Source organism: Miniopterus natalensis, chromosome 22 (assembly GCF_054644295.1).
Source record: "Miniopterus natalensis isolate mMinNat1 chromosome 22, mMinNat1.hap1, whole genome shotgun sequence".
NCBI lineage: Eukaryota > Metazoa > Chordata > Mammalia > Chiroptera > Miniopteridae > Miniopterus > Miniopterus natalensis.
In genome coordinates, this window is record NC_142102.1 from 12,468,337 (window position 1) to 12,487,848 (window position 19,512).

A 19,512-nucleotide genomic window follows, 5' to 3' on the forward strand; every position below is an offset into this window, starting at 1 on the left:
ATTTCTCTGTTCATCCTTGAAGGAAACTTGAAAGAGGTCTATATATTCCCTGTCTCCGTGCTTCCTGCGGTGCCAATCCAGTGGTGAATTCTCAGTCCTGACTGAACTTGGCTTAGCAGCAGCATCTCACTACTTAGCAGCCCCTCCTCCCTGAAATACTGTTCCTTTGGTTTTCCTCTTATCTCGCTAGTTCTTCCCTGATCTCTGTTCCTACTGCTTCCTCTTCTCCTCAATCTCTTAAAGTCCCGAGGGGGTCGATCTTTGGTTTTCTTCTCTTCTAAGCTTATACTCCTGAAGACTTCACCTGCTCTCATGGCTTTAAATAACCTCTATAAGCTAAACACTTCCAAATGTAGATGCATCACCAGCCTCTTCTCAGAATTTCTGGATCTAATGGACATATCTAACTCAACACGCCCCAAACTGAACTCCAGATTTCCCTGCCAGACAGCCACCCACACATCTCAGCCGAGGGTCACTCCATTCTTTGAGTTAGCCCTCCAGCTACTGCCCTGGCCTGCCAGGACCCCTTCCCCAGCTAACTCCCAGTCCCGCTCACCACACGGGCTCCCCTGCTCCCTCAAACACACAAGCATGCCCTGCCCTTAGGGCTGTTGTTCTTGGCTTCGGCCAGGAATGCCCATATCAAGAGAGCTGCTCCACTAACTCCCTTCTTCAAGGTTTTGCTCAGATGTCATCTTGGCAATAAAACTTCCCCAGGCCACCTTACCTAACGCTGCACCCTGCACCCCATCCATTAGTCCCGACTCCTTACACTGCCGTGCTTTTCACCACAGTTCTTACTCCTTAACATGTGCTTACTATGGGTATTGTTTGCACTCAGCCCCCCTCTGCTCGAATAGATCTTCAAGGGCAGGGATCTTTATATTTTGTTCAGTGATGTATCCCAAACTGCCACAACAGTGCCTGTCACAGAGCAGACACTCAATAAATATTTGTCGAATGAGTGAACTGATTAGCAATATCTACAGAGTTGGGTGCGGTGGGTGGAGATGGCCATGAATCCACAGATTGCACCCTCAAGAGAGACTAAGTCCGGCTCTGTTCCGGCTAGTGCTGCGTATCTTCCTAACCGCGCTGACCACACCTAGGGCTGTCTCCCCTCCAGTCGGAACTGGCCCCACCACGTTCATTTGTAAGTCCCTAGCACCTGACAGAGACATTTAAGAGAGTATCATCAAATGCGTAAATGCTCTGTAAGCTGCAGAGTGGACACTAAAACACAGCGTTACCATAATGGGTTTAATGAAGTACCCAATGATTTAATTCAACAACTCCACTCCACGTCATCTTTAGGACAGATGACAGCAAACTCGTCCAGAAGTTTTTGCTATTATCCGTCACAGTTTTAAAAAAAACAATTTATAGAAGAATCTAATTGATCTAAATTCAAACACACTGTACTCCAGTTATTACAACTCTCTTGAGGATGAGATCTTTAGTATAGATTAGAGCTGAGCTGAAAATATTCTATCTGCTCATGTTGGACTTCCTGTATATTTACAGATTAATGATATTTCTAAATTATCCCATAATTATTAGTGTATGCACATAACCTCAGCATTTTGCAATCTTTACCTTAATTCCTTAGGGGCCACTGTTTTCATCTAACTTGTCTTTTTTCTGTAGTGAGGAAAGGTTCATTGACTGAGAAGGCTTAGCTTGAGAAGATGGGAAAACTAATTCTCAAATCCATCTTTCATCTAACTTTTCTAAATAAAGAAAACTTTTTTTTTCTTATTTTACCTTTGTATTACAGCAATTATCACAAGAAACATCTGGATGTTTCTTACAAAAATCAGGATTAAATCCAATTTCACCAAAGTAAGCCAAAAGCTGTGTTCGCCTGCATTCTGCTATATTTTCACAATAATGTACCATACTGTACAGATTATTGAAGTGAGTCTCTCTTGTATGACGGTTTCCATCTTTTTCCACTAAAAGAAATGAACATGGCAAAACGTACTTATTAGAGTAGAAACATAAAATAGCATAGAAATATTTAGAATAGATTCATATAACTTTAAATATTAAGTGAAATAATTACTAATAGCATTATATATTAACATGACATGATTCTGTATAATTAACTGAATATTTATGCTCACCCTTTAAGATATTAGTTTTATAGGTATAAATGTAGATTGTCAGGAGTAGCTGAAATTTTGCAAACCTTCATTCCTGACGATGAAGATTTGTATGATATTAAAAACTTCCATATGTATATAAGCACCTCTATTTTTCAGTAACTGGACCCAAAGTACCACAATAGCAGTAGGCTGCCACTATCATGAGCCTGGAGAGGACTTACTCAGTATGAGTCTCTTCAGTCTGGTCACATCATAGTAGGTATAGAAAAGCAGGCAGTGAGATACTTCCCCATCTCTTCCAGCTCTGCCGGATTCCTGGTAGTAGCCCTCCACGGACTTAGGGAGGGACGCGTGGATCACAAATCGCACATCGGGTTTGTCAATCCCCATTCCAAATGCAATTGTCGCACAGATAACCTGATGCAAGAGCAAAAGCCAGTTAGACTCATAATGCATTAAAAGAGTCATTTTAATAACACATGTTCCTAAAAGCTTTATCTTCTATGTTGCTTTAAAATGTACTCTATACAACAATCTAATATCTTAACTTGGTCCCATTATTTAGCACGACTAATACGAGATTTCCATACTGGCAATTTGCAGTCTAATTAAGACCCAAGGTCAAGAGAAGCTCTGTGTGGCAGTCACTTTATGTGTAACTTGGTATCATCAGGTGAGGGAGACAGAATCAATAGCGATCAGCTCTCAATGTGCTGTCACTGTTTGTTCTCTTATGTTTTTGATGAGGTGGTATGAGGGGTGCTGCTCACACTGCCAGGGCATCCGGGCCAGTGATCAGAAACGTGTTGCTCAGGAGCTCGGGTATCCCAGTGCTGGAGCTTTCAGAGGTCACTAATACCAGCTTTTCCAATGATTCAGAAACAATGACATTCTCACCTGTTTCATTGCATACCATCCACTCTCCCAGTGACAGCAGCTGAATTTCAAAGTCAAAATGAAGTTTTTATCGGAACTCATGTGGGTAAAAGTGTGAGAGTTGCTTACACTAGAAAAAAAAAGATTGGAGTCCCTTGTTCTTAGCCTATACAAATTACTTAGTTGAAGCAAGGTGATAGTTAAATTTTAGGAGTTTGATAAATCAGTTTTTAGTAAAAAATCATTTTCAAGAATATCCCTGTCAGTTGCAAATTTAGGACCTATGTAACCCAGAGATAAATATTATATCTCCAGGAAAAATTACATTATACAAATAAAGCTGCAAGTCTTTTTTTAGCACTTAAAAAAACTAAGTTGCTACTGCAAAAATGGTATTTCAAAAGCAACTGAACTATCTGGCAGCCAGACTGAGGCTAATGACACAATCTCCATAACTGTGAGTACGTGCTAAGGAGCACGTAGACAGCAAATGGGTACGTTTATCAACGCTGCAGGAGGCAACAGCCTGCAGTCTAGGTTAGTCATCCACCTAAATTTATGGCACTTTCTTTCATCAAAGACAAATCTCCTTGGAAAGAGAAAGTCTACGGTAGCCCCTAGTGGTGGAGAGCAGGTAGAGAGACTCCGGAGCAATATGTCCCAGCCCACAGCGTTCCAAGAAGCCCTAGGTGGGGTGGGTACATGACTAGAGGCCACCAAGGCCACCAGTGACGCCAACTCTTTCTGAAAGCCCTTACCTCAGAAAACGGGCTTTGTTCAGCTGTTACTTCCTTCTTTATTTCTGTACTACTTTTAAAACTTCAGGCTACAATCATTTCTTTGTGAAGAAAAACCACCGCACACCTAACAAGGCCGAGGCCGTGCATTTGGTTATGTTGTTATACCCTGACCAAGGGTCAGCGCAACTCAGAGCAGAAAACAATTAGATTAAAAAAAAAAAAGTTTTTAACCAATTTTTTTAAAACCATATTTTCGATCAAAGTGTTTTATACATATATTGTATACATATGCATGTATATTGTGGAATTTTTATACTATATATAAAGATTTTTAAGAGTTGAAAAAAATCAGTTTTTTTCTTTGTCTATTTTTCTGTTCAGTTTTCTTTTTTACAGGTGAGATTACACAACAGTAAGACTATATGTTGAATTCTACTTTTCACTACCTTTCTCCATCCTGAACATCTGAACATTTTCATACCATGAAAAAATTCTTCATAAATCACTTTTTTCTTTTTTAAAAAATTATTATCATTTTTAAAATCCTCACTTGAGGGAGGATATTTTTTCCATTGCTTTTCAGAGAGTGGGAGGGGGAGAGAGAAACATTGATGTGAGAGAGGCACACCGTTCAGTTGTCTCCCGCACGCGCCCGGACTGGGTCCAAGGACCGAGCCTGCAACCCAGGTATCTACTCCTGGCTGGAATCAAACCCGGGACCCTCCAGTCCACAAGCCGACGCTCTCACCGCTAAGCCAGACTGGCCAGGGCCTTCATAAAGCATTTGTAATGGCAGGGATATAGGACCACAATGTGCCCAATCATTCTCTCAGGACACTCAGGCTATTGAGAGGTAAATAGCTATTAGGGTGTTTACTATTAAAGATAACGCTGAGATCAACTCCACGCTCACATTTCAGATATGAGGCTCTTGATGTTTCTATCTCTCTCTCCTGCTCCCTTCCCCTCTCTGAAATCAATAAAAACATACATACATAAATATATATATATATATATATATATATAAAGAAAACATTATGATAAGTAAAAGAAATGAGTCACAAAAGAACACATACTGTATGACTGCATGTATATGAAATGTCCGGAAAAGGAAAATCTACAGACAGATTAGGAGCAGCTAGCAGATTAATGGTCGGCCAGGAAATGGAGGGTTTGGGGAGTGGAGTGACTGCTAATGGATATGGGTTTCTTTAAGATGATGAAATGTTCTAGAATTAGTGGTTGCATAACCTTGTGACTACACTAAAACCCCGACTTGTAAACTTTGAAAGGGTGAATTTTTTGGTCTGTGAATTATATCTTCAATTAAAAAAATTTTTGACTTAAGAAGGAAAAAGCCACTTTAGAAGTCTTAAAAAAAAAAAATCTGTTTTTCAATTTCAGTCTTCTTTTGATGTTTACTACTTACAGTAAAGACAATTTTCATTCTACATGTGCAAGTTTGTCTATATACTATAAAAATTATTTATGTATCTTAAAAATGTCACCTGACAGCCATCCTGGTTGATCCACTTGTGTTGCACTTCATCTCTGGCGGAATCACTGAGGCCGGCGTGGTAAGCGAGTGCAGGGAGCCCATCCTTCTGTAAAGTGTCAGCCATTCTGTCACATTCTCGCCTGGAGAGGCAGTAAATTATCCCTGAATCATCTGCCAAGAAACAAGGACTTGTAACATAAGTAACAACACAATTTACATTATGTCTTCTGAAATATATGAAACACAATAGACCTCCATAGTTTTCTTACAGTAGAGGAAGATCACGTAGGTAGAGTAGCACAAGCAAGGAACTCGTGTGCACTGAAAATGACAAGATCTGACCTTTAACCCTGTCCCTCCAAACGGCCCTTGAGGTGGACCTGGACAAACCCGGGGCTCTATTTCACACTGGCTAAAACATGGGAAGGCGCCCTTACACAAACGTGTACAAAGCGTACGGCGATATGTATCAAGGCCGCAGAAATGCTTCTACCCTTTGATTCAGTTTCCTTCTGGAAAACTAACCTAGAAAATAAAGTGGCACAAGGACTTATGCGAAAAGTTTTATTTGAATTTTAAAAATTAGAAAAAATTTAATGGCCAAAATTAGGGGACTAATGAAGACAGGAAATTTTGAAATAATATATAATGTAATTATAAATAAAAGGTATTTAACAAGAACAAAAAAATTCTCCATGGAAAGTGGGTTACATGGAAAACTACCATGAATCTCATTTTTACTATTATAATTTAATGGCAGACACACTTGGGAGAACACACTACAACAAAGACCTGTGTAATTAAATTCATACATTGATAGAAGCCAGAGGAAAGACATTGAAACCACAAATTATAGGAATGTAGGAGGGAGTATTTAATATTTTTTGTTAGGGTTTATTGTTATCAAACCAAATGAGATTTTACAATATTCAGAACTGAGACAGTATTCTGCTTTATAAATAGCAAGTCAGTGCTCTCATAATGAGAAATGTTTAGCATGCAATTTTATATATTCTATTGTGGTACTAAAAAGACATTTATTTATTACTTCTAGACATAATTCATCACATGGTTGTACTCACGCGGGTGATGCTTTCTGATCCATTCTAAACAATCAAGTGCCACCTTTTTAGGTTTTTTTGGTAACACATAGTATTTCAGATTATGTCTGTTAAAGCTCATGGTAAACCTAAAAGAAGTTCCAAACATAAAGTTTTGTTATTATGAGAAAATCAAGTTTTAGCCACCTTCAAAACTTAAGTGCTGATTTTCCACAATGCAAATCTAATGATCAGGTTGTGTTAAACTGAACACTGTCACTGGCAGCGTATATAATGCAACACAGAAGTGGAAGTTAGGTTAAAAGTTAACCTCCAGCAGTCAAGACATCCTGCTGGTTACTCCTGCCCCATTTTTTCCTCTTACAATTGCCCTCTCACTTTCTAAAAACAAACAAATGAACCCTACTTTGGACTTATCCTGAACTTTATTACCGTGCACTGTTCCAAATGGAGAAAGCTCCAGGACACCAAACAAAAAAACCTGTCTAGTACGGGTGTAGGTGAAACTTTCTTTAGTTAAAGAACCAGAAACCCTTAGTGGGGTTTCATGTTTCTAAGTGTTTTAGGTATTTCTGTTAAGGGTAGGATTTAACATCAGGAATGAAGTATTCTGGCCTTTATTGAGATGTTCTGGTTTCAGATATACTGAGTGAGGTGCTGGGTAGACGATTATTTTTACTTTCTGACACCGCTTCCTTCACCCCTGACTGTCACAGAACGCTTTAGACTACAGTTAAACAACACTTTAAAACTATCCCTCTCACTTATACAAAACACTCAAGAGTTTTCTTTTAGCGCTTGAAATGGCAGAAGTATGTGTAGCAGATTGTGGCAAAAAAGGCGGCAGATAAAAGATTGACATATCCAAGGGCTATTTTGATCGTCCCCAGTTCATTACTTCAGTCGCTGCCACAGCAAAGGGAAATGCAGTCCTGATGCAATTACGGCATTAAAAAAACTGCTCAGGAATACAAGTGACACAGGTGATCTCGAAAGTTACTTGAGTTGATTTGGGCCTAAGCTGAGATTGGTGTGAGTCTCCCTACCAACAAGAAGGCTGAAATGACTCTGCCCAAGAATGGCCTTATTGCCTTTTCCTACATTTTACAACACACTTCAATTTCAGAACAATGTTTCATGCATTTAAAAAAAAAAAAAATGGTGAGTCACAAAAAAAAGTCTGAGTAGTGCTGGTGGGAGTGTAAAATGATGTGGCAGATCTCAAAAGGTCCAAAACAGAGTAACCACACAACACAACAATTCCACTACTGGGTCTATATCCAAGAGAAATGAAAACACAGGTCCACCTAAAAACTTGTGTGTGAACGTTCATAGCAGAATTACTCAGTGGTTAGAACATTGGCCCACGGACCAAAGGGTCCCAGGTTCGATTCCAGTCAAGGTTCCCCACCCAGTCTGGGTGCATGTGGGAGGCAACCAATCCATGTGTCTCTCGCACTGATGTTTCTCTCTCTCCCTATCTGCCCCCCTCTAGAATTCGATGGAGAAAATGTCCTCAGATGAGGAATAAAAAACAAAAGAGCCCTCGAAGGCTGTTCCTGGCGCACACTGATGGACAGAGGCTAAAAACATTGCCTGTCTAAAAAAAAGCTGTCACAGACCCGTGTAGTGCCTGTAGGCGCAAATTTCCAGCATGCAGTTTCTTCACTAAAACCTAAAGTATGACACCTTAAATACAATGTAATGTTTCTCAATTATGGAAGCAAATTGTATTTCCCCCAATTTTATACAAACACCCCTCTGCAAGTGAGATTAAATTAAAGGTCTAAATTTTGTGATTACACACACAAAATTTTTAGGACTTGGAATTCTGACACCCAAAAACGCCAGTTTGATCTGCCGTGGTCTTGGTAGCTGCCTCAATCGCATGACCCCTCACGGCCCTCATAAGGCACTTCCAGTCCTCAGAACCCGCTGAGGTGCCGTCATTGTTTTGACTGATTACAATATTTATACAGCCAGCTTATTCTCTTTATTTCCAAATGAACAAAAAGTGGGCTTTAAAAAAAAAATCACCCGAATATATTAGTCACTATTCCTTCAGGCATTCCTCAGACTCAAAGCACCAACAAATTGGAAGGAAAAAATATCTTAACCTTGGTACACAACAGCTGTTAAGTAGATATTTGCTGAGTGAATGAACCTAACAGAGAATGTACCTGTGTCTACAAACTCAAGCACAGGTACAATATAATCCAGTACCACCTATATATGCGGGGTAATTCCCTATTGTGGTTTTTATTATTGAATATTTATGGATTTGGTGCCAATAAGAAGCCCTTTGCTGTTGAGATGGAAACAAGGTAAAAAAGCTGTTACACATAGTTTCTGGACTGTTTCCCACACTCTGGATGTCACTGGGACTTCAGAGGAAAGGACAAAGCAGGGTCACTGGTTCATTTCTGATGTGCACTCTAGGGTGTCGGGAACCAAACTAGATAAGTAAAAGCTAACTTATTAGCGGGGTGATCCCAGGGCGAACAGGGACAGCACGCACTTTATCCGTAGTTACCAAATAGGCACCAGGAGAAAGTTTTCGTTTAGTAAGTAAAGAAAAGCTCCAGGGCCCTGGTCCCCAAATCTGGTTGTACGTTGTAATCACTTGGGGATTTTATTTTTAAGGCGTTAGCAGTACTGCCCTTACTATACGCTAATTGGACAGTAACGTAACCCCAAGAAAAGGATGGTTCACTTGGGCATTTTTAAATATATACTGGCTCCCAGCCCCAAAATTCTGAGCTAACTGGCACCAGGCGCAACCTCGGCATTGGGATTTTCAAAGCTTCATAGGTGATTATACTGTACAACAATCTGAGAACCACTGCCCCAGGGTTTGAAATGCAGGACTTTCAGTAACTTACACCTGAGGTCTGAGAATCTTCAGCTGAGTGAGGATGTCCTTCTGTACCCTGGGGTTAGCTGTGGCAGTAAGAGCCATCACCGGAACAGAGGGGAACTTCTGGCGAAGCATATTCATTCTTTTGTAATCTTGACGAAAATCGTGTCCCCACTAGTTGGGAAAAGAACACTGCTTTTTAGACTGTGAATCTTCCTTATATACAAAGCAAACACTGCTCGCTATATTCAGAACCCCTATTCTTCAGTGAAATAGCAGAATAATTCACCCAATGTTTTTTCTCTCTCCAGTTCTGAAAATACATATGCTGTTGGTAGTGTATATTTATTGATATTTCAAGACATAAAAAACAGTCTTTACCTGACTGACGCAATGTGCTTCATCAATAACAAAGCGTGCCAAGAGCTTCCTCTCATACAGATTCTCCAGAGTAGAAATCAGTCTGTTACTTGCACAGACCTAGATCAGAAATGGATTAGACATTAAAAACCATTTAACCACCACATCACCATAAGGATTCTGTTGTCTTTCAGTTCCACTACAACTTAAGCTGTATTAGAACTTCAGAGAAAACTGGTTCTCATTTCTAAGAGTTAGCAGAAGTAAAAGAAAACAGCAGAGACATTTTAGAATGTTTAGGAAGCAATTCTGTACCAGGTCAGTGGTTCTAAAACTTTTTTTCTGGACCTCAGTAAGCCCGAGAGCCATGTTTACACTGGGAACAGTATTATAGACACGTTACTTTGCATGCTTGTTACCTGGGGAGGGAGATACACACACGTGCATATATACATACGCGTGTATATTCAGTTACGTACATATACTTAAATGTATACATATACACACACACACACATATATATATTTTATAGCTCTGTCCATGGTGGGTCCTAGAAACCATGGCATCCTAGTATCAATGACCACATTTGGCACCCACATCTTGAGAAACAATGTCAAAAGGACACAGAGGCCAGTTTGATGGTCTTCCACTGGCCAAATCCAGGACAATTAGAACATTAAAAACATAACAAAAATCGATTCTAGCCCACTATATGAATTAAAAATCCACAATTTCATATTCATATAAGTAAATATGTAGGTAAAAAGGAAAGCTCGTCATAGTAAAATGCCAACTAAATTAGAAAAATCATCATTTGGCATCCACAATAACAACTCGTCAGGAATCATCAATGGCTGATAAAACTATGAGGTAAAAGTTTGATGAGTAACAGGATATTTACACAGTCTGAGTATCCCACAACAAAATACCCACTATTACAAAGGCAAAAAATGACCCAAAATGTACATTTTTTTAAAAAAAAAGAGAAAAAAGTAATTTTACAGTGAAGAAATCCGGCAGACACCACCTTCATTTGGTGATAGGTTAACTAACATCACCAATGATAGAATGAATTGACCTCAAATGCCTCCCGACAGGAGCACTGAGAACTTATCACCACTTCTGATGTTCCTGCCAAAATGAGTAACTTGAATCTAATCATGAGGAAACAGAAGATAAACTCACACTGAGGGGCAGTTCTCAAAATAACTGGCCTTCACTCTTTCTTTTGCGCTGAAGGACATTATTAGGACAACTAGTGAAGCGGAAACGAGGCCTACAGACTAAGTAACAGTGTTGTATCAATGAACATTTTCTGCTTTTGACCACTGCCCTGAGGTAACGCAAGAGAATTCCTTGTGTTTAGGAAAATGCACGGCACAGTATTTAGGCTGAAAAGGAATTATGTCTGCAACTTACTTTCAAATGTTTAAGGCAAAAAAACAGAAAGAATGATAAAGCAATTACAGTAAAATGTTACCATTTGGGGTTTCTGGGTGAAAGTCATATAGGAATTCTTGTACTATACTGTACACCAAAACTATGTCAAAATTGAAAAATGTATGTATACTAGTGAGCTTTTAGGAGATAGTAGAAAAAATATATTCATTTCTACCCCCAGGTCCTGGCAAAGAGCTCCGGAAACTTGTGTAATTTCCTAAGTGATAGGAGCAGTAGGAGCATCTTTTACTCTACTGACTCGACTCAGCGGGCTCCTGGATGGGGGGACTGTTACCAGAAAGAACGAGCCACGGTTAGAAGAAGCTGGGAATTTTCAGCCCCACACCCTGTCCTCCAGACAGGAGAGGGGCTAGAGAGAGAGCTAAAAACTGATCGTGCCTACATGAGGAAGCCTCAATAAAATCCCAAAAGCATGGGGTTCAGTTTCCAGGTGGGCAAACACATCCAATCGGAGGGGGAGGGGGTGACACTCCCCAACTGCACGAGGACAGAAACCCCTGGGGTCAGGACCCTCCTAGATCTCACCCTACATTTCCTTCACCTGGCTGTTTATCTGTGTCTTTGTCATGCCCTTTAATAAACTGTAAACTTAATCATTGCCCTGAGTTCTACGGGCCACTATAGCAAATACAGAACCTGAGAAGGGAGTCATAGGAACTTCCAATTTGTAGCCAAATCAGACAGAAGTTATGAGTAATCCGGGGGCCTACTACTTGCAATTGGCATCTGAAGTGGGGTGGGAGTAATCTTGTGGGACTGAGCCTTTAACCTGTGGGATCCAAAACTATCTCTGGGTAGGTAATGTCAGAATTGAGTTCAATTGTAGGACACCCGGCTGGTGTCACAAGAAGTGCTTGGTGTGAGGACAAACCTCCCCACACTTGGTGACCAGAATGAAGTATCTATGTGAGTAGTAAGGGAGGGAGACAGAGGAGGGAAGGACTGGCTTCTCCCCCACTCAGGAGGAACAACTGAATTGTTTTCCTAACACAGCTCTACAATCATATTTTAAAATAATGGTAAAATACAAACCTTCTCGGGAGTAACGTACAGAAGTTTTATAACTGGGTCTTTTTTTGATAACTGGAGGTAAATACTTGTAGCTTCTGAGTCAGTCTTATCGCCTGTCAGATACGTAGCTGGAATCTAAGTGTAAAAGTAGTCAACAATGTAAGTTTTACACATTAATCTGACTTAAGCTTATGTATATCCTTAGCTTTTACAAATATTTTACAAGATGCATGTCAAACCTGTCAAAGGAAAGGTGATCTCAATGTAATAAAAATAACAAGTGATCAGTACATAGTACATAGTTTCAAAAAACCCTTATTAACTGTAATTCAAAATATTCTTCTCATTGTTTACATCTTTTTCTCTTTCCTTTACTTCTCATATTTGTAAGATAAATATGAATTCAGCACCCACAAGACCCATTCTTTTTATTTTTTATTACGATAGTATAAGTGTCCCACTCTTTTTTAGGTAAATGTATCTTCGGGGTTTTACTGCGTAGGGAGGATGAAAGGCCGTTAACGCCATGGCTGCTTGAATGGTGGTGACCATCACTGACATTCTTTGGAAAACAAATCAAGCCAGTGGTCATGTTGAAAAAGGCAGTGGCTCATCACACTGAAAACAGCTCTATTTTATCACGACGTGTGGGATTCAACAGAATGCACTCGTATACTTTCGTAATCGTAGCCAGGAAGAGAAAGGATAAGGATATGTGTGTGGCCACGCGCATGTGCATGCATTTTAAGATATTAAGGGAGGAAGAACTATGCTGATCTGGCAGTAATAAAAAAACTCCTTTCATGTTAACAAAAAAATGTTTACATCAGCGAAATACAAGTTAAACATTCCTACTAAAATACCTTCCTCTAGAATAAAATCAGATGGAACTACAGGAGGTTATCTGTATGAGAATTTTCAGACTTGTGCTTAAATGTGCAACTTAATGTAACAGCTGTACATTATTCTTAAAACTCACAAACTATGAAATAAAAAGGTAGCCCAGAGTACTTAAGTAAAATGATCTTTATGTTTTTATTAGTGTTTTGATTGTAATTGGTAGAGTTTTGTTTTTCACTTACATCCAATGAAGTCAGCTTTTGGACTTGGTCTACTATAAGTGATCTCAAGGGAGAAATGACAATAGTGACCCCGGGAGAAACACAGGCAGGGAGCTGGTAACACAAACTTTTACCGCCTCCTAAAGAGAAATGACAAAAAAAAAATCTGTGAGGTTTTATTTTGAGAGCATGAAGGCAAGAGTTACAAAGTAAGCAACATACAATATCTAAGATAATTAAGTCATAGGATATCAAGGGATACTCCCCATGGTGCCAACAATTTGCCACATTCAAAAGAGCCAAAATACTTGGACAATTTAAGTGTATAAAGATTATCTTTTAGGATATCTCATGAGGGTACGTATGATAGCAAAGGCGAGAATCAGGGCAGAAAACTCAAATGCCATAGAACTGCTTTAAAGGTCTACTTGAGAAATCCAAATTCAGCACAAGAGATACTCTAGTTGCTACTAGGGTTAAAATAATTATTTTGTATAACATTTAATTTTTAAAGTTAAAATGTAATAAAATGCAGAACCCTAAAACCCACAGTTAACATGGTTTAATATGTCTTTGATGATCCAGAGGAGAGATCTAGAATCTCGGTTTTGTTAAGCCACTGGTATGAATACCAGAGATCTTACTCCCCGTGCCCTTATGAACAAGGTAATATGAAAAGAAATTTCTTTTGAGACCGGGACGGGGGATAGGGGTGGAATCTCTCTCCATGTAACTCTAATTCAAAATGGCAAGATAATCAGTACACATTTAATGGTAACTAAAATGATTAATCCCTAATTTTTAACTTCATCAGTCCACTACTACTAGAAACTTGTGCCAGGCAGTTTCTAGGACTTCCATATATATATATATATTTTTAAACAAAACATTCCATCTTTTCAGCATGTGCAGTAAGTAAATTTCACTTTGGTGTATATGTGTAAATGTCAAGGCAAGAGCAGGAAGCTGAGTTCTAGTTTCTGCTCCACCACTTAACAAGTTATGTGACTTAGACATGCCATTTAACCTTGTCATGCCTCAATTTTACCACCTCCAAAATGTACTAGATCAGTGGCTTACAAATTTTTTTTGTCCAAAAGAAACTTTATTTGGAATCTTACACATATGTATGTGTGTACGTATATATATATATATATATATATATATATATATACACACATACACACGTGCGCGCACGCACACACACACATATATACACATGTATCAAGAGGTTGAAACTGGAGAGGAAGAACACTTAAAAACCTCCTCTCGTCCAGCCAGGCGTGGCTCAGCAGTTGAGCGTCAACCTGGGATCCAGGCGATTGGGGTTCGATTCCCGGTCAGGGCACATGCCCGGGTTGTGGGCTGCAGCTGATCAATGACTCTCTCATCATTGATGTTTCTCTCTCTCTCTCCCTCTTCTTTCCTTTCTCTGAAATCAATAAAGATATAAAAAAACCAAAACAAAACAAAAAAACCCCCTCTCGAAACCCTAAAGGACCACGGAAAGCCCCGAAAACCACTAGACGACCCATGGTCCTTTCCTGCTTTAGTTCTGGGGTACCAACTTGGAGTCAACACAAAGTAAACAAGTTAAATAGGAAATGATTATTAAACCAACATCACCTAAATCAATTTGAAAAATTCAGATGCCCAGACAATACTATTTAACAATGATGGCAATAACTGATTGTTTAAGGTCACAAGGAGAGTAGAGGGCTGAGGGAAGACTGCAAGTATTGAAACGCCAAAGTCCCCATGATTATCCTAAATGCTCATTTAATATTCTGACTTGGAGGACTATAAATCATTGAACAGCTGTTATAAACGTTTACAGCACAATGGAAAGTCCTGGATCTCTTCAAAACAGGCCAAGAAAGAACTATGCTAAATGCTTTTCATTTAATTCTCATAACACACTGTGAAGCAGGCATTATGAAATGCCCTGCTCAAGGCCACCCCGCTAATAAACGGCAGGGCTGCGCTTTAGGCCCAGGCCGTCACTGCAGGGCTGAGGATTTTAACCACCATGCGACACCAGGCTGTACCAAATAAGCTGCCAGAAATGGTCATGTCTCTAGTCCAGTCCTACATTTTTATTCATGTTTCAGGCTAATTTAGGCTAGAAAAAAGAAAAATTCCCCAAGAGAAATTCTAAATCAGTTCAACACAATGAGCTTTGAGTTGAAAATCTTAAAGGGCTATAAATGTGATTATGTCAACAACTGGAACAGAGGGTGTGAGGTAACACACTTTCTTACTATGGTACGGGAGGGTTAGAGGCCCATAAATGATACAAATACTGTGTCGGTGTTCTTTTTATTTCCATTAAAAGGCTTTCATTTCACATCTGCCAATGGATTCCTGCCAATTCATATCTAAAAATACATACCAGTGGGCATTAAGATAAAACAGTCTTCACCAAGCAGCGCAGCGTTGATCGCCTCTAGCTGATTAGTTCTAAAATTATGGAGGCCAAACTTTTTATGAAAAATCTTCATCATTTCTTTTGTATGAGGAAAATCAAGACTTTGGAAATGCTCGTGTTTCAGATTTCTGGATGCTAAATTTTGCATCAACTGGCCTAAGAAAGTAATCAATGTTAAGAAAAATCAGTGCATTAATGTCACAAGTCAGTTTCAGGCTTACCCTCTGCCCTGCATAAGGACTGGCATACTTTGCCTACAGCAAAGTCCTTCTTTAAACATTGACTGAACTTCCTCCCATACAAGTGTCAAGGCCACCGAAGATGTCCTAAGGGCCAAATTCAAGCCTTTCCTGGATTTTTTTTCTACAGCACCACCACTACTCTATTTCCTCCTTCCTCTCCTCTCAGCTGACCTGCAAGACAACTATGGATTTCAATTCCTTTTCTTGGTTCCACTTCCTCCTCTTGCCCCTTAAATTTGGGAGTGTTTCAGATGTTTGGGGTCTGGGCTCCTTAGTTGCTCTTTTTTTGGCATTTTTCTAGTCCTATGATCTTAAGCTTCACCTCTGTGCACAAAAGGCCTAGATCTCTTTTTTAAGAACCGACTGATCCACTCCCAAGTTCCAGTCCTGTGTGCATCTCCAACTGCCCGCAAGACATTTCTACCTAAATGCCTTACCAACATTGTAAGCTCAACAAGTCTTAAAAGGGTCCTCCTCAGCTTTTCTCCAAATCTGCCTGTCTCCAGACTCCCTATTTCTGTTAATGGTGTCATACTTTCCCCACCCCCTGGGGCAGAACCCTCGGAGTCATCTTGGCTTCCTGACCCTTCTTCCACAATGTCACTCAAGTCTGCCCCCTGCTTTCCATCCCTGCTGTTGCAACTCTGGTTCAACACAAAGAATAAGAGGTGCTCACACCAGCTTTGGCAGTTACTCCAAACCCAATGCTCAACTATCTCAAGATAATTGTGAACGTCAAGTATGATACGTTCTAACAGGATACAAAAATAAATCCGTTAAAGGTTCTTTTAAAGGTCAGCAGCGTAACTATAAGAACCTCCATGGTAGTAAGTCTTCAGTACTAAAAATAGACAGGGGGCTATATTTTACAGAACTCCGTACATCTAAACTTGTTTCAGTTAAAAAAAACACACATGTACTTTTTGATAACTTTATAGGATTGATGTGAGGTTTAAGAATTAATTTTGGCTTTTCTCTGCAGCCTTTAGTGGCTAACTTCATTCCTCCAAAAACTTCCCTCACTGAATTGTGAGCTCCAACAGGGCAGACCTATTCATTATTTATCTAATACTAGCACCTAGAGCAGAGCATGCACATAGTGAGCACTCCACAAATATCTGTTGAATGAATTAAAAGAATTTTAGGCCAAAAGAAATAATTTGATTGATTTAAGAAATCTGACTTGAAATCTTTCTTAGACTGCCCTATATTTTAATATTTTAAGACATAAAACACGTTTCTTGACAAATTGATCAGTTCTCATCAATCCAGATTTCTAAAATTATATACTTACATTTTTGAATTGGCTCTGAATTTTTATTTTGAGCAGTAGATGCCACAGGAAGACAGTCCTTCTTGGCCGAAGGAATCATTTCTGATACTGATTTAACCGACCGACCTTCCTTAATAGGCTGATAGGCAGCTGTGGAGGGTTTGCTCATGGCTAAGTCATGCATTATAATTTCCCACTCATCATCATCATCTAAGTCATCTATGTCAAAATTATCAATCTCACAGGCAGCCTGGATTTCTCCTAAGTCATCTGTTGAGGCAGTAAGTTTATTCTGACCTTTCACAGCAGTACTTGTAAGAACATTTCCTGGAAAATGCGAGCTTTCGTTTCTTTTTTCCATCCTTGGTGTTTCAGCCCAATTGCTACTTACAAAGGACTTCTGTAAATGGGAATTGAATAATGGTCTTTCAAAGAGATTCTTCTTGGTGACCGAGAATCCCGTCTTTCCTGGGGTAGTAGTCACTAAAGATTCCCCAGAAGAAATGGAATTTGAGGGAATGGGTGGAAAATTTAACTCCTCAGAACTCCCTGTAGGGCGGGAATCACCCTTTGGAAATGTATAAGGCAAGGAAACAGATGCTGTATCCTCTGTGGGGTCCCCGAGTGCGCCCGGCCTGCACCTCCACGCCAAGCCAAGAACACTGGCATCACTTCGGTTAAAATCTGCTTCAGCTAAGAGTTTCCTTCTGAAAACACACAACAACATGGTAAGTGTGAGCAGTCTACCTCGGTAGGCCACACAACTATATCTTTAATTCTCACCCCCAATTGTGGCAAAATACATCCCCTTTTTTCCAATTTCAAAAATCTGGATACAAATACTAAAGGAACAGTTTGAAAAAGTAAATAAGTTTAAAACACAGTGACAATTTATCCTGCTCAGAAAGCTAACAATTTTGCCCTGCGTTTCTGATACAGCGTAGTGGAAACGCAGTCAGATATACCACAGAAGGAAAAACACCAATACCTTATGTCCCGCTGCTGATGCAGGTCATTCCCACAGCCCAAAGCTTTCAGTTCATCATCAGGAATAGTATCGACTAAGTTACAGATGTGGTCCATCACTCCAATAAGCCGCTGCTGCCAACTTATCTGTCTAGCTATAAAGTAATTATGGTGTTAATATTTTCCTTGTAAACAAGAGAGACAAGATTTTCAAAGTCATGCAAGTAAAATCTGAAGTAGTTTAAAAAGATTATAAACAACTTTAGACTGCCCTTATCTGCCTGTGAAATAACTTGAAATGAGATTGTCTCTATTCTGTATCATGTCTCTATTCTGTAACTATTTAATTTCACATTAATTCTTAATATTACTCTTAAGGTAACCAAGGTCACTGGAAGATAGGAAAGTTTTACCAATTTACTCTGCATTTTTACTAACTTCAGGTGTAAACCTCATCATGCCCACACAAAGCATATCACAGAGCTGCATGGATGCTTACTAGGGACTGACGTCAATAGGAACGTGAGGTATGAGACGGGGACAGCAGAATTGCTGAGTCCCTACTTTACTCCTGTTTCCTCTGCAAAGAGAGTGGGCATGAGATTGGGAAGAGGGCACTAAACAATGGTCTGCAGGAAATGAAAGCCAGGACAGGCTCAGAGAGAGAGACAGCCACTGGAAAGAACTCAAGTCTCCTTGTCTAGACAGATTACATTTTGGAGTACAAAGGAAACCTGCAAGTAAGATTTCGATTACATTTGAAGCATCTAGTTGATGGAAGAGTGAAGACAGGCAAACATTGTTCTAATTTTCAAAAAAAGTGTAAAGTGAGTGCCAAAAGCTACAAGCTGGTGATCTTGGTATTAATTCAAGAAAAAATTCTAGAACACTTTATCAAATGGCTGCTAGTAAAATATAGCCTTAAAAAACAAAACAAAAAACTTCTGGGAGCTTTACACTTACCTCACAAGGATTAAGTTACAGGAAGGCAAATTTTGGGTTCAATGTAAGAAATAATTTTCTAACAAGTAGCGTTTTCAAAATAGAGAATGAATTACCTTGTGAGAACATGGGTTTATGAGTTGTTTGAGCAAATCTGACTAACCAATGAACAGGGATGACTCTATTAGGGCAAAAGGAACTATAAATTTGCCATCTGATACTATACAGTCACAGGTGAAAACACAACCTGACTTGGTTTTCAAAAGTAAGTACTTAGAATACATGATGTGTCTAAGTACTTTTTGTACCGTCACAGCCGGTGCCGATTTCTTGGTTAGACTGCCGAGCAGGCATTTTCTCACGTTCTGACAAGTCCTCTGGTGAGCTTAGGGCAGCCTTCTTTCTGTCACAGGTGTCAAGCTCCTTTAACACGCTACAAATTTAAAAATATACAAACAATCAAAGTACAGAGCAGCTCAAACGCATAATTTGTCCTCTGATATTTCTCCACAACTGGTCAGACAATTGATCTCAAACCTCTTTAGCTGGCCCTCAAAGTCATTCATCTTGGATATAAAATAAACTGTGCAGAGCATGAAATTACACAGAAATGATATTACATAAC

General features: G+C 39.5%; 1 protein-coding gene and 1 non-coding gene across 5 annotated transcripts in view; both read right to left on the reverse strand.

Moving 5' to 3' along the window:
• The window catches only part of BLM (BLM RecQ like helicase), a 35,997-nt gene that overhangs the window by 13,765 nt on the left and 2,720 nt on the right, over nt 1-19,512 (reverse strand). For 2 of the 4 annotated variants that reach the window (XM_016217140.2, XM_016217142.2), the window contains exons 4-15: nt 19,187-19,320; nt 17,968-18,100; nt 17,001-17,686; nt 15,429-15,620; nt 13,058-13,176; nt 11,997-12,110; nt 9,525-9,623; nt 9,169-9,317; nt 6,308-6,414; nt 5,236-5,396; nt 2,333-2,528; nt 1,768-1,958 (exon numbers count right to left, since the gene is read on the reverse strand). In XM_016217140.2, coding sequence (XP_016072626.2) covers nt 1,768-1,958; nt 2,333-2,528; nt 5,236-5,396; nt 6,308-6,414; nt 9,169-9,317; nt 9,525-9,623; nt 11,997-12,110; nt 13,058-13,176; nt 15,429-15,620; nt 17,001-17,686; nt 17,968-18,100; nt 19,187-19,320 — 2,281 coding nt within the window. The remainder of the gene's footprint in view (nt 1-1,767; nt 1,959-2,332; nt 2,529-5,235; nt 5,397-6,307; nt 6,415-9,168; nt 9,318-9,524; nt 9,624-11,996; nt 12,111-13,057; nt 13,177-15,428; nt 15,621-17,000; nt 17,687-17,967; nt 18,101-19,186; nt 19,321-19,512) is intronic. The other 2 variants (XM_016217143.2, XM_016217141.2) reach the window with 2 other exon arrangements.
• On the reverse strand, nt 8,877-8,995 carry LOC148090724 (U4atac minor spliceosomal RNA). The gene has a single exon (XR_015716431.1). It is a non-coding gene; the product is annotated as a U4atac minor spliceosomal RNA (small nuclear RNA).